General features: G+C 45.4%; 1 protein-coding gene across 10 annotated transcripts in view; it reads right to left on the bottom strand.

The window, feature by feature from the left end:
• Window positions 1-10,332, bottom strand: part of PCDH7 (protocadherin 7) — a 473,313-nt gene extending 462,981 nt beyond the window's left edge. For 9 of the 10 annotated variants that reach the window (XM_059887484.1, XM_059887485.1, XM_059887486.1 and 6 more), the window contains exon 1: window positions 6,140-10,332. In XM_059887484.1, the coding sequence (XP_059743467.1) occupies window positions 6,140-9,319 (3,180 nt within the window). In that variant the 5' untranslated portion in view covers window positions 9,320-10,332. The remainder of the gene's footprint in view (window positions 1-6,139) is intronic. The other variant, NM_001192975.3, reaches the window with a different exon arrangement.
• Window positions 10,333-13,667: the final 3,335 nt, after the last annotated feature.

Raw genomic sequence — 13,667 nt, 5'->3', positions numbered from 1 at the left:
CTGAAAGAAGGAAAATAAAGATTTATGCAGGTAAAAAAAAAAAAAAACTCTATGAAGAAATTTCCCCAATGGCTTATGCCCAAAATTGGAATGTTGTGGTGGAGGTTTTGGAGAAGAGAATTTTTATTTGCAAATTATGTGTTTGTAAATAATAAATACATCCAGGTGGGAAAAAGTCAACTTGGATGAATCCTACTTGGAAGCTGTAATAGTTTTAAGTTGTTGTTTATAAACAGCATTGTATTGTAGAGTTCAATACAAACATCACTAAATTCCTGAAAATAACCCTTTATCTGCCTTTAGAACATTAATTCACCAGAAGTGATAATTAAGATTAGTTTTAGTGGTTTCAGCTCAATTCTTCTTGGAATGTGATTTCTCCCACAACACTAATGCTAAATAAAGCACTGTGTAATGTTCTGAAACAGAGTCACTGCTTTAGAAAAGATTCTAAGGGCTTTTAAAATAAATAAGATAGAAAAGCAAAGCTGACTCTCTCTTTATGTATATGTGTATATATATATACACATACACACACATATATACGTGTATATATATATATATATGCACAAAGATTCTACTATTTCTATAGTCATAAATGTAAACAAATGGATGACGAGCTTTGCTATAACCTAGAATTTGGTTATATACAGGTTAAACATAAAACTCTAAACAATTATCATAGTAAATTTTCTATATATAACCTCTACTACCATCCTCTTCTAGGAAAAGGAATGTTAAAATATCTGAGGGCATTAGTGGCTATGATAAAGCAATGGTTTTGTTACATTTTATTTAGCTTTAAAAACAGTATGGGTTTTACATTTGAAATTAATAAATTCACCAATTTGTATTTTACCAATAGGTTAAATTTAGAATGAAAAAGCTAGATTGGTAAACTGCCTACCAAGGAAACAATTCAATTGAAAAATAATAAAATGGCACTTTCTTTAAAAAATAGAGGAAAAAAATAGTCCACAATTGTGTGTTAAGGACGCTATTCAAGTAAAGTGCGTCTGCAAAGTTGCAAAATGAAAAACAGTGTAGAAGCCAAAGGGATCATCACTATTGATGGAAAAAGTAAAAGATCATCCCAGTTAGAATGCATAGAAAGTTTTTTTTTCATAAACAACATATAGAAAGCTTTATTCATTTCCATTACAAATACGTTTTTATTGAGGATATACTAAATGCTATATAGGAGCTTATGTCTATTGTCATTGTTCTGCTAAAATGAAAAATCCTCTTAACTTGTTGAATATATGTTCTAAACCATGTTAAGTTATTTTAATGAATGCCATCAATTGCTATCTTATATAAGGGGGAAAAACTATGAATTTCTGTTAAAAATCTATAAAATTTGGAATACAATTTCCCCAATAATTTTACAGATTAAAAACTAGAACCCAAAGCAGAGTTATATATTACTGCTAAAAAAAATCAGTTTTGATAGCCAAATATATAGTTATACCTACATAAGAAAACCTCAAGAGATTTCTGTCACTATTGAAATACATACAGAAAAAGTTACAGAAATTTAATTTTTTTTTCCTACTGGTAGAATGATTAAAAAAAGAATACTGGACTCTGCATTCCATGAGTTGGACTCTAGTCCACATTATATCCCTGATAATCTTACTATCTCAGTCAAATAACTTGCAAACTAAGCCTCAGTTTCTTCTACAAAGTGAGGAGATCGGTTTGGTTAATATCTTTTAATTGTAAAATGTGATATCTCTAGAAATTTTGACATTAAACATTTGATTATGATATATTTTATGTCAGTTTTGTTTGTGTTTAAAGTTTAAGTCTCTTCTACATATCAATGTATGAATATCACAGTAAATAAGAGCTTAATGGCACCATAGTTAGTTTACATGAATACATCTGTTTGTGTGTCTGTATGGGTGTGTGTGAGAGAGCAAGAGAGAGAGAGGGATTATGATACGTATTTATCACAGGAGTATGCTTTTCCACATGAGATATGTACTTACTCAAAAATAAAAGATAACAAGAAAGAATGTTTTTGTTACAATTGTCCAGCTGCATGATTTACTTACAATTATTAAATTGATTTTGTGGTCTTAGGTCAAATTCATTAACTGACTTAGGAGAAGTTTGAGATAAGGTTCAAATAGTCATACCTGGACTTCAAAAAACCTGTATATTCATTGCAGATCAAATCAGTGAATGACCCTTTCCTTGATTCACAGACATCCAGAAAGCCAAGAACTGTTTGGTAAATAGCTCCTGACTAAAGACACTGTCTAACTTTCATCAGTCACTAGCCTCTTGTCTATGATTTCTGGCCATATGTAACAGAAATCCCACCATATGCAGATTCATTCTGCCTCTTCAAAGTGTCCTTGGTCATAGATAGCAGAACCATATTGTAGAAGTAATGCTTATGGAGTTAAAGCAGAAAGCTGTGGTTGGCACCACCATGCAAATGCATTTCCACTATAATACATATGGTATAACATACATTCACAAATAAATCGATACTCAGTTTTCTTAGTGCTTAGAACTGTAATAGATGATGGCAAGTCATTTCGTGCTTCCAAAATCTAAGTAATTAAAAAAATAATTTCTGCCGTATCTTTACAAAGTATATAATGGATATATTGACCACAAATTGATCAGTTAAAGGGAACATTATTCTGACGACATTCAGCAGTTCTTTTAGGCAAAGGAAACTGTCACTGCAGTTAATATGAATTTTTCTTGAGTATTTCAGGATCAGCTACAAATAGAGTTTTAAGTTAATGTTTATTCAAGCTGTATCCTCTATCTGCTTGCCAAAAGTAAAGTACATTACCTTCCATTTACTAAATAAAATAAAATTTTTACTTGCCAGTATGTTATCTAAATAACATCATGGCAAAGACAAGCTTGACAGGAGTTGAAAATAATATGCAAAGTAGGAACTATAGTTTTATATTGTCTATTAATCTTTTGAAATTATATTATTTTTAAGACAATTGAAAAATACTTAACACGTAGTAAAATGAATAGAAAACAGAATGCTTCTGCTTTCATTACAAATCAAAAGCACAGTTGAACTTCCAGGTCACAAAACTTTAACAACCACCAAGGCCAGATTTACCAAGTAAAGGAAGAATGAAATGAAAAGGTGGATAGGATACTTAATGCTATCAACGATCCCTATTTTTCTCAATTAGACACATTATTTAGTTGAGAACAAGGGCTCTTGTTTGAATTGCAAAGGCCTAAAGTATGAAAACCTGGGCTACGTCATCAAATGTGCGGATTTCTGAAATAATTCCAGTATCTCTGCAACACATTATCTCCCAGATTCTGCCCAGGAATAACTATAGAAGATTGATTTGACTGTCTCTAGAACCCATGAAAACAAACAAAAAAGAGGAGGGGGCATTTTTTTACAAACTTTCATTTCTACAAAGCTGTTTAACTCATTAGAGCCTAACCATTAACAGAACTTAGGAGCAACACTTATTCTCAAGATGATAAAAACACTGGAATAGACATCATTTTCATTGTATCACAAATAAGGAACTATAATAAGGTAATTTGGGAAAATTATAAATTAATAAAGGCTTTATGTCAGACAAAATCTTCTATTTTTTAATTAATCCCTACCATATGAAATTTAAAAATGGCAACTCTCAAGATTTTCTTTACATAAATTCAGCATTAAATGGGAGAAATTATAAGAAAACTCTGAATTAAAAAAAAAGTTCAGGTTTAATCAAAGAAAATACATTTTGGTTATGTTTTAAAAGGCAATATCTTTTAAAAATAAATATAGAAAATCATCTATCTACAGAACAAACAAAAATGAGAACAAAAAAGATCTCATTATGCCAGATGTCAAAACAGAATGTAAATTTGTAAATGGATCCCTTGTCTCCTGACAGCAATACTGAGTAGATGAAGCATATCAATTACTATCACTAATTACATTAAGGGGAATGTATTTCATTTGCCTTTATTTCATTTTAGATCAGCTGTTTATCGTGGTTAAAACTTTATACATCTTTCAAGTGCTTAACAACATACACGTTTTCCGAAGTTACTTTTGGCAAACTGCATGGTTTATTTGAGTGGCTTTGTAGGTTTTCTCTTCTGATATATGGACTTCCGTGTTCAGTTAAGAGACTAACACCATACATTAGTTTATTTATAAGCATATCACTTTGCCTTTTAGACAGGATGCCACCACACTCTTGATATTGGCTGTTTTAAATATTTAAGAATATAGAGCTAACCCTATTTGATGAGTCAAATAAAACTTAAGTGACAGAACAGAACATAGGAGGTAGTTGTATAAAATATCTATAAATCTGCCACTTGATATGTCCACTCAAAAGTTTAAGATTACATAATTTAGAATGCAAATGTTAGTCAACCACAGGATACAAAGTTCTTTTAAGATGACAGTGAAGTAAGTATTCTGCATAAAGATCTTTTCACATGCTTTCTCTTAACAAATTATCATTTTCTAAAGAAATCTCTACAAATCTCTATTTGTGGGTTCTATAACTAATGTGATAAAAGTGCTGTTACTTTTAACTGGAATCTTCCTTGTTTATAAAACAGATAAAAGCACCAAAAACAAAATAGAAATCTGCCTCTAAGCCTAGGTAAAGCAATAACAAACATACTTTCCACTTGGCATATTTCAGTTTAAAGGAAATAAGACTCACGTACTTGAAAAGACATCTTTATAAAAGTCATTTAATTCAATGTAGTTCAAACCTGTGTTTTCTTAGATTGCTTTGGTAACTGGATATAAAAGCATACTGTCTATTTCTCCTTATCCAAATAGCTACAATAAAGGAATACATCAAAAACATTTCTTTATAATGCTTATTTTTAAAATTATAGAAAACAACAAGAAATTAATATTTATCTCTTTTCTATACATTTAATGAGCCCATCAATAACATCTTCAATGTGAGCCTAACAATGTGAGGCTATAAAATAAACTTTTTACATTGCCTTAATTAAGATCACACATTCCACATGCAGAACATATTTAATAGAACACTGTTTATTGGATATTGCTTGACAGACATAAATATGTTTCCTGAAATGTTCTGGCAGTAAGAAATATGTGATGTTTTATTAGCAGAGTTGCTACAGCTTTAGATACAGAAGTTTCCAAACGGTTTTCATTTGTTGTGTGTCAAATGTTGATGGGTGAGAAAAGTAAACTTTGTGAGTTATACACTCACACACATATTACACAAAACAAAACTTTCAAAAATAAATTATATATTTTCTGAAGTTCACCTCAGAATATACTTTGCTTTTTTTTTTTAGTTTCCACATTTCACTGAGAAACAACTGTGTCAAATATTCCATAAAACCTTTATAGTGTCTATATTTCACAATGCATACCAAAATATTCTCACACACACTACACCAAACATGAACATTTTTGTTACTTGGTTTAAATAATACATGATTCATGCAATTTACTTTTGCTTATGAACTTTTCATACCAAATACATATACTACAAATGCCAACTGCATATCCTCATAAAAGCCTAATTGTATAGATACTGCAATATTAAAATGTAGTTTTTTATGGCATTTACATATCATTAAATATTTTTAAGTCAGAATTTTTGTCAGTCAGCATTTCAATATCTCAGACTTCATACTTCATTTGCATGAATCAGCATCTGCTTATCTGTAAAGTTCTGCATAATGTATAATGTAGCTAAAACTATTTAGTGTCCAATTTGCATAGACAGCAGTAGTAACTTTAGAAATTTTGTCTTTGGATAAAATTATCCACTTAGTAGCACAAAAGAAAAGAATTTTAGGTTAAAACTGGCCATCCAAACAATTCACACATATTTATCTGGAAACAAAAAACGTAGCATGAATTAGAATTGTCAAACACTAAGAGAAGCATAAAATACCACTTACAGTGTTTCCCTCTGTAACTTAGTACACTCTGGTATAAGGTGCAAACTATAGTGGTGTACCTTTTGTAAATGTCCTCTACTAAATAAATGGTATAAGAATTACACCAACATTAATTTCCTGCTATTAAAAATTTAACTAATAGCTTTAAGAGTGAAGACAAGACTTTGCAGAAGATGCCCTGTCTTAGATATTTAAATATATGTGGGATGCATCTTACCTGTTTGCTGTATTTGTTATTGGTTTGACAGCTGTACTCAGAGCAGTGATCTGATCCAATTGAAATGTTGTCTCCTGCTCCCACAAATGTATTAGCTGGTGGTAGATCTTGTACGGCCTGGTGTTTTTTTCCTGCAGTTGGTGACTGGGGGTGAAGCTGGACAGTAGGCAAGGGGGAACTAGATTTGTAATGCCTGGCCAGGTCAGGACTGCCAGGCCCACCATTAACTGATCGGTATCGGCCCATGCTTGGGCTGTCTGACAGCTTCTCATTGACACTATCATACCTCTGTCCATTTGGTTTAGAAGCTTCTACAGTGACAATGCTGCTGTAGAGTGGCTGCTTAGATTTTTTGTTTTTCTTGTCCTTTTTAGGTTTTTTAGATTTGTCATGCTGTTGGGGTGTAAAAAAGTCTTCATGATCTTTTTTGCCAGCTTCATAGCCATTTTTATTTTTGGACCGGCAATATCTTGCCATCACTACAATTAAGATGATTAGAATCACAGTCATAATTCCAGCAACCACCCCAATGACAATACTGAGTCTCTGTTTGCTAATTTCATAGCTTGGGTCACCAGCTATATCCTGGGTGAGTGGGGTGTGCAAGCTTCTGGCTATCTGGGAGTCAATCACAGTTGCATTAGAAACACTTTCATTGACAAACACATGCACCAGAGTCGTGGTAGACTGGGAAGGCTGCCCACTGTCATTCACTTGCACCACCAACCTGTGCAAGCCATAATGCTTTTGGGTGAGTTTTCCCACTAAGGAAACCACACCACTGGTGGAATCAATCTCAAACAGCTTGAAGGGATTCCCTCCCACAATGCTGTAGTTAAGGTCTGCATTGATGCCATCATCACTGTCTGTTGCCAACACCGTAGCTACTACTGTCCTGACGTTACTCGAAGGTGGCAGTAAAGTGTAGGAAATATTTCTGGGAAGGGTGACAGTGGGAGCATTGTCATTCTCATCCATCACAAAGAGAGAGACCGTGGCTGTTGCAGATCTGGGGGGATCTCCCCCATCCACAGCTTTGACTCTGAAAGTGTATGTGGTCTGATGTTCTCTGTCAAAAGACATCGTGGAGTAAATAGTCCCCGTGTCATTTTCAATGGAAAAAATGTTACTGTTCTCCTCTATGTATAGGCTCATCTCTGCATTGCGCCCCTTGTCAGCATCCATCACTGTGACCATTCCCACGGGGCTGTTGGGCTGTAAATTTTCTTTCACATAAAAAGTAAAGACGTCCTGCATGAACTTAGGGTCATTGTCATTCTTGTCAGCCACCTGAACAATCACTGTGGTGCTGCCCTGTAGCACGGGGACGCCTTTGTCTCTGGCGTTAACTTTAAACTCGTACCTGTCAGTCTGCTCGCGGTCCAGCATGGTATTGACGAGGATGTCCCCAGAATCGGGATCGATGGCAAAGATCCCCATCACGGAAGAGTCCAGCGAGTAGGCGATTTCAGCGTTTTTCCCACTGTCCGCGTCTGTAGCCAGCACCGTGGCTACCCTCTCTCCGGGGATGTTGTTCTCAGGAAAGTACACCTCCACCACTGACTGGCCAAAGACAGGCGGGTTGTCGTTGGTGTCTCCCACCTTGACAATCAGGGAGTTGTTGCTGGAGAGACTGGGGCTGCCCGAGTCCACCGCTACTATGACCACGTTGAACTCCCTGGTGGTCTCATAGTCCAAAGGGGCCGAGGTGTGCAGGAAGTACTTTTTCTTGTTCTGGTCGCCCTCTGTGTCACTGGCCGGCTTGAGCTGGAAGGGCACGTCGCCCACCACGGTGCAGGTGACCACTCCATTCTCGCCTTGGTCTCGGTCAGACACCTGTACCAGGGCGATGGGGGTGTCCACCAGAACGTCCTCGGCCACGTTGGCCACCCCGTCCTTGAGTGGGATACGCCCGATCTTGCGGATTTCTATGGACGGCACATTGTCGTTCTCGTCCTTGATATTAAGGACCACCGTGGCTTTGTCTGTCTTGGGAGGCTGCCCGCGATCGCGGGCCATGACCGTGAAGCGCAGCTGGTTCACTTCCTCGCGGTCTATACGGTGCAGGACACTGAGCCAGCCGGACGTCTCGTCTAGGCGCAGCAGCCGCCGCACGGACTCGGTAGCCGCCCCGAACACATACTCAATCTGCCCGTTGACCCCCACGTCCAGGTCGGCGGCACGCAGCTGCAGGATGGGGGTCCCCGGGGCGCTGTTCTCGGCCAGGTCAGCCTCATACACGCTCTTCTCGAAGCGGGGGCTGTTGTCGTTCACGTCGGTGATGAGCACCCGCAGGATGGCCTGAGAGGAGCGAGGCGGGTCGCCACCGTCGCGCACCCTCAGGGTCAGCTCGTAGGAGTCGCGCTGTTCGCGGTCCAGCGCCCCCTTCACGATCAATTGCGGCTGCTTTTCGCCATCCGGGGTGTCGGCCACCTGCAGTTCGAATACGCTGCTGCGTCCGCCGGGGCTGGTCCCGCCGCCGGCTTCTGGCGCGTCCAGCCTCCTCTTAGAGCCGCCAGGGCCGCCGCCGCTCCCGCCGTTCCCGCCGCCCCCGGGGTAGGGGGCGCTGTCGGCAGGCCCGGCGCGCCGGCCCTCGCCGCCGCCGCCGCCGCCGCCGCCCCCGGGCTCCTGTAGCAGCTCGTAGCGCTCAATGCCGTTGCGGCCGAAGTCGCGGTCGGTGGCGGTGGGCAGCAGGTATAGAGTGCCCACCGGCCGGTTCTCCTCCACCGTGAGCGTGAGCACGGGTGACGGGAAGGTGGGCGTGTTGTCGTTGATGTCGAGCACGATGACCCGACCCTCGAACAGGTCCACCCAGCTCTGCGAGGGCCCGATCACCGAGACCTCGAAGTCCAAGAAGCACTCGTTTTCGTCGAAGATCATCTGACACTGGGGCAGTTTCTCGCGGTCAATGCGCCGCTCGCTCGTACTCAGCTCGCCGGTGAGATTGTCGATCTTCAGGTACTCTGAGCCCGACTCGAGGCTGAAAGTCACCTCACCGGAGCCGGTCACGATGCCCAAGTCCGAGGCGACGTTGCCGATGCGGACGTCTGCTGGGCCCTCCTCGGCCAGTCGGTACCGGAGGAGTTGCTTGGCGGCCGCTAGGCTGAGCGAGAGCGGCAAGAGGAGACAGCAGCCCAGACACCAGGCGCGCGCCCATCCCATGGTCCGCATCCTTAGCATCTTCTCCTGCTGCTGCTGCTACTGCTCCTTCTAATTACGGCCCCTTGGCGCCCCCCTCCTCTGGGGCCCGTGGCCTGCCCTCCTCCCAGTCCTCTCCCCTCTCCGGGAAGGAAAGAAGCAAGAGGGAACGTAGGGAGGGGGCAAGAGCAGCGTCCAGAGTCGGCCAGGGGGGACCAGCGATAGATCCTTCTTCTTTTTTTTTTTCTCTCTCTCTTTCTCTTGCTTCTTCCGAAAGTTATTGTTTCATAATTTATGCAATGGGTGCTAATCGCCCGCTAGCCAGCCGCCGTTCAGTCGCAGTACTCACAGTTCACGGGACACTGCGCGCCGCGGGCTCGGCGCCCCCCCAGAGTCATACCCGCAACCGGCAGAGGAACCCGGGCTCCCGTCACTGCTCAGTCGGATGGGGCTGGAACCGCTCCGGCAGGCGGGCGGTGGAGCCGGGAAGCGGCCGGGAGCGAGCCTGCAGCCTCCCCCGCCTGCCAATCCCGCTCGTCTTTGCTGCTACTCGAGTTGAGTCCAATTCACGTTCCAGCCACTCACTCCAGACCCAGCTTCTGCTCCGACTGCCCAGGCAAACGTGAGTCGCTTCCTGCAAGAGGTGCTAGGGCCAGCAACAAGCCAGTCTCAACTCCGACTCCGATCAGGCAGCGGGGGAGCCAGTCAACAGATCGAGAATGAAAAATCCCGGCAGGTCGCTTCGGGCACCGTGCAGTGGAGACGACTCGAGTCACACAGCGGTCCGCGTCCGGGTTCCCCCCGTGCGCGGAAAAGCAGCCCGAGCCATCTTCAGAGACGCCCTGAGTGTCGGTCCCGTCTCACCCAGAGAGCTCGGGTTTCTCTTTTTTCTTAACAACTCTGCGCAAGGTCATTAGTCTCGAAGCCGCCGCCTGAAACCGCAGCAGCCGTTCGCCCGCGGGGGTGAAGGCTGAGCCGTGCGCACCGCGCGGTGCCCAAGTTTGGGTTCGCAGCCGCAGAGTCCGTGCCTTTCCTCACCTGCATTCGGCCCGCATGTCAGAGCACTGGGATCTGCAGCGCTGTGCGCGATTCAGGGAGGAGATTGCAGCCTCTCTCTCTCCCCGCTCTCTCTCTCTCGATCCCTCCCCTCCCTCTCTCCTCCTCCTCCCTCCTCCCTCCTCCCGTTTCCCCTTTCCCCTTCTCCCACTCCTCTCTCCCTCACGCTCCTTCTCCTTTCTCCCAGTCCCAATACAGGCAACTCGAGCTGAACTTGATCCCTTTGCAGTTCAAAGGTGAGCAAACCAGGCTTGGTGGGCAGGCGACGCTGGCCTGGCGAAAGACCCCAGCCGGGCTCCCCCAACGGCAATTAACAAAGATGCCCAATTCTGTCCGGATTTCCGAAGAAAAGCACAAGGCATGGGGTGGGGGGAGGTGGAGTCAGAGACAGCTGCCAAGAAGCTTTAAAAAAAAAAAAACACACACACACACACACACACAGTTTGCCAAGGGGAGAAAAAGTGCCAGTCGGTTGTTGCCTCGGAAGTGCCCTGGCACGGCGGGTGAATTCCGCAGTTGTCTCGTCCCCTCTGGTGTCTGGGAGAATCTAGTGCTTGCGCTCCCGCCGCCTCTTTGGCTGCCACGGCTCTAAGACACTGAATGGCAAGTGGGAAGCTCCAGCTCGCCAGTCGCGAGCCGGAAACCCGCAAGTTTGCCCAAAGTGATGGTTGCTGCTGGGAGCTCTCTGCCTTGCTTGAGGCTCAAGCTTGTCCCTGACGCTACTGCGGCGGCGGTAGCAGTGGAGCCGTGGAAACTACACACTCAGAGAAGGAGGGAGGAGGACCGAGGGGGAGGGAGACAGGAGGGAGCACTACCCAGCCGCCCCGCTCCGGAAAGCCCAGCTTCAGCTCCGGGGGCCACTCCAAGTGTGCGCAATCCTAACAAGTCACCCTTAAGCCAAAGCTTGTCCCTCTCCCTCCCCAGCAAGGGCAGCCGCTGCCTTCTGGGGGAACTTGCTTTCCCTCCCTGGGGCTGGTAAATTTCCTTCTCTCTCTAGCTAATGCCGAGAGCGTGTGTGAGAGCGCCGAACCTGTGTCAGCAAACGTTTCTCCTTCCCCTTCTCAGAGTATGTTCTTCATCCCTGCCCCCTACTGTCTCTGGTTCGCGAAGTAGCTTCTTGGTTAAGGCTTGGTCAGCTGTGGCTTCGGGGACCCAGCGTGTGGCCAGGGAGCTTACGCTGGTGTTCTGAGAAACCATGATGGGCTGCAGTCGTTAAGAGAGAACTGCGAACTCCTGAGAGAGTGGGACAGCGATCCTTTTTTGGGAGCGCAGAGTTAGGAGGGTTGGGGTTTGGGGAGGGGGAGGGTGCTCTGTCTTTGTTTAAATGCTTGGCATTCCTGTCGCCGTGCTTGCTTACGGGGTAGACCGTGTGTGCGCGCGCCTGGGGAATAAACACATGTTGGAAGCCTCGATATTATTTTCTAAGCAGAAACCTGCAGCTTTTAGTAACTGGCAAAGTGTAGCGTCACCTATCTGGATAAAAGGGAAATAAACTTTAATGTCAACTTTGTGTACCAAACTGTCCCTCGCTCCTTTTCTCTCCTTCTTTTGACTTTGTGCCACTAGAACGTAGATGGTGTTCCCCCACGCGAGGCTTTCCCAGCTTTTCAGACACTGCCACCGCAGCTCGCCTCATCGGATTTCAAGTCTGGTCGCGTTTCCCGAACTATAGACATTTACTCTTCATTTATTTCAGCGGCAGTTAAACAAGGGGGCCTAGCCAGGATTGGGGGGGAGCGGTTGAAGTGGGTAGGAAATACTTGGAGGGAATTCTTACCATCTCACAAAAAGAATGGGGGCTGCTACTAGGTTTTGGTTAGTCCTCAGCCGGTTTGCTCAATTTAAAGGCATTAAAGGTCCTCCACTTAAAGGAAAATTTAAAGCGAAAAGAAGAAAAGAGAAAGAAATACGGCCAGAGTGAGTACTCTGCCTTTACGGTACCTACGTGAGGCGGCGGAATGATTTAAAGACAAACACCAATAAAGTCTTTGAGCAGACGTAGCGCGCGGTTGTTAGCCGGGCGCAGCCAGCAAGAATGGGGGGCGAGGCGGCAGAGATTTCCAAGCATTCCCTATGGGGGATCGTAGAGGTGCGGAGGATGGAGCAATCGTGGTCTGTGCCAGGGAGCTGGCGAGTATTTTCCAGTCTGCTAAAACAGCAGCACTCTGGGGGTAGTGGCTCCTCCTCTGAGGCCTGGCCGGGAATCCGGCCTTTCCATCCGCCTCCCCACCCCCTGTCCCTCCACCTCCTACCCCTCGCAGGCACCGGAGCCTCTTCGCTCTGTATCTGCAGCATCAGCGAGAACTGCTCGGCGCGCAGACTCAGTGCTCACCGCCGCAGTCTAGAGCCGGGGGGCGGGGGCGGGCGCCGCAGCGCAGAAGCGGCAGGCTAAGTGTCAATAAAGCCAAATTCCCCTTATATTGAGCAAACTCTGGTTTATCAGAACGCTGCCTCCCTGAGACACCCAGTCCCGTTTTTTCCAGGGTCCAAGACGGAAGCCCGCGCATTCCAATACGCGGCAATATGGTGCAGTAAACTCAGTCCTTTCGCCGCCTTTCCTAAGATTTTGCAAACTTCGGACAGCCGCGTAGGCAGAGACACTGTACACTCCCTCTTGCCTCGCCAGACTGTAAACTTGAACAAGCCTGTGCGCCCACCGCTCCGACGCGCAGTCTTTAGGCGCACACCAGCGGCGGGGGGGGGGGGCGGGGGGGAGAGTAGGCGGCTTTTCCCTAGAGCGTTGAAATTTCCTTCCAGATGACCGGGGGGTGGGGTGGAGTGGGGAGGCGGGGGGGGCGGCGTCCTTCACAGTGGAGTGGTTTCCTCATTGCGAGTCACCAGCCCGCCCTCCCCACTCTCATCCCTACCAACTCCGCGGCGCAGCCAAACCGGCGTGGGAAATGGGTCCGACGTGCCGGGCATGGAGAATAGCGCGACCAGACTGTCGAGGCCTTGAAGCCTTCTGGCTTCTCCCTTCCCCCACGTTCCCCGGCTCCGACCTTTCCAGAGCAGCCCAGGAGTGTTGGCAGATTTGCCTGGTCGTTCGTTGGGTTCCTGGGAAAAGGAACGGAATGGGCGGGGTAGGGTTGTGGGCGAGGTGAGGAGAGCTTTCCAAGCGCCCTTGCCGCGGTCGGAGCTCCCGTCCTCTTCCGCCCCCTGTCTAGGGACTGACACTCCAACTCCTGCCTCCAGCCGGCGCGAAGGATGAATGGAGGCGAGAAGCCGATTCCCCCACCCCCGCCCCATTTCCGCAGTCTCAGAGCCAGTGTCACAAGTGCTCAGCAATTTCATTAAATGCAACCGGGGGGCTATATCCCCCGCAGTACGAGACCTC

The sequence above is a fragment of the Bos taurus genome, chromosome 6 (assembly GCF_002263795.3).
Source record: "Bos taurus isolate L1 Dominette 01449 registration number 42190680 breed Hereford chromosome 6, ARS-UCD2.0, whole genome shotgun sequence".
In the NCBI taxonomy this organism is placed as follows: domain Eukaryota; kingdom Metazoa; phylum Chordata; class Mammalia; order Artiodactyla; family Bovidae; genus Bos; species Bos taurus.
This window is presented reverse-complemented; position numbering and strand designations above follow the sequence as displayed.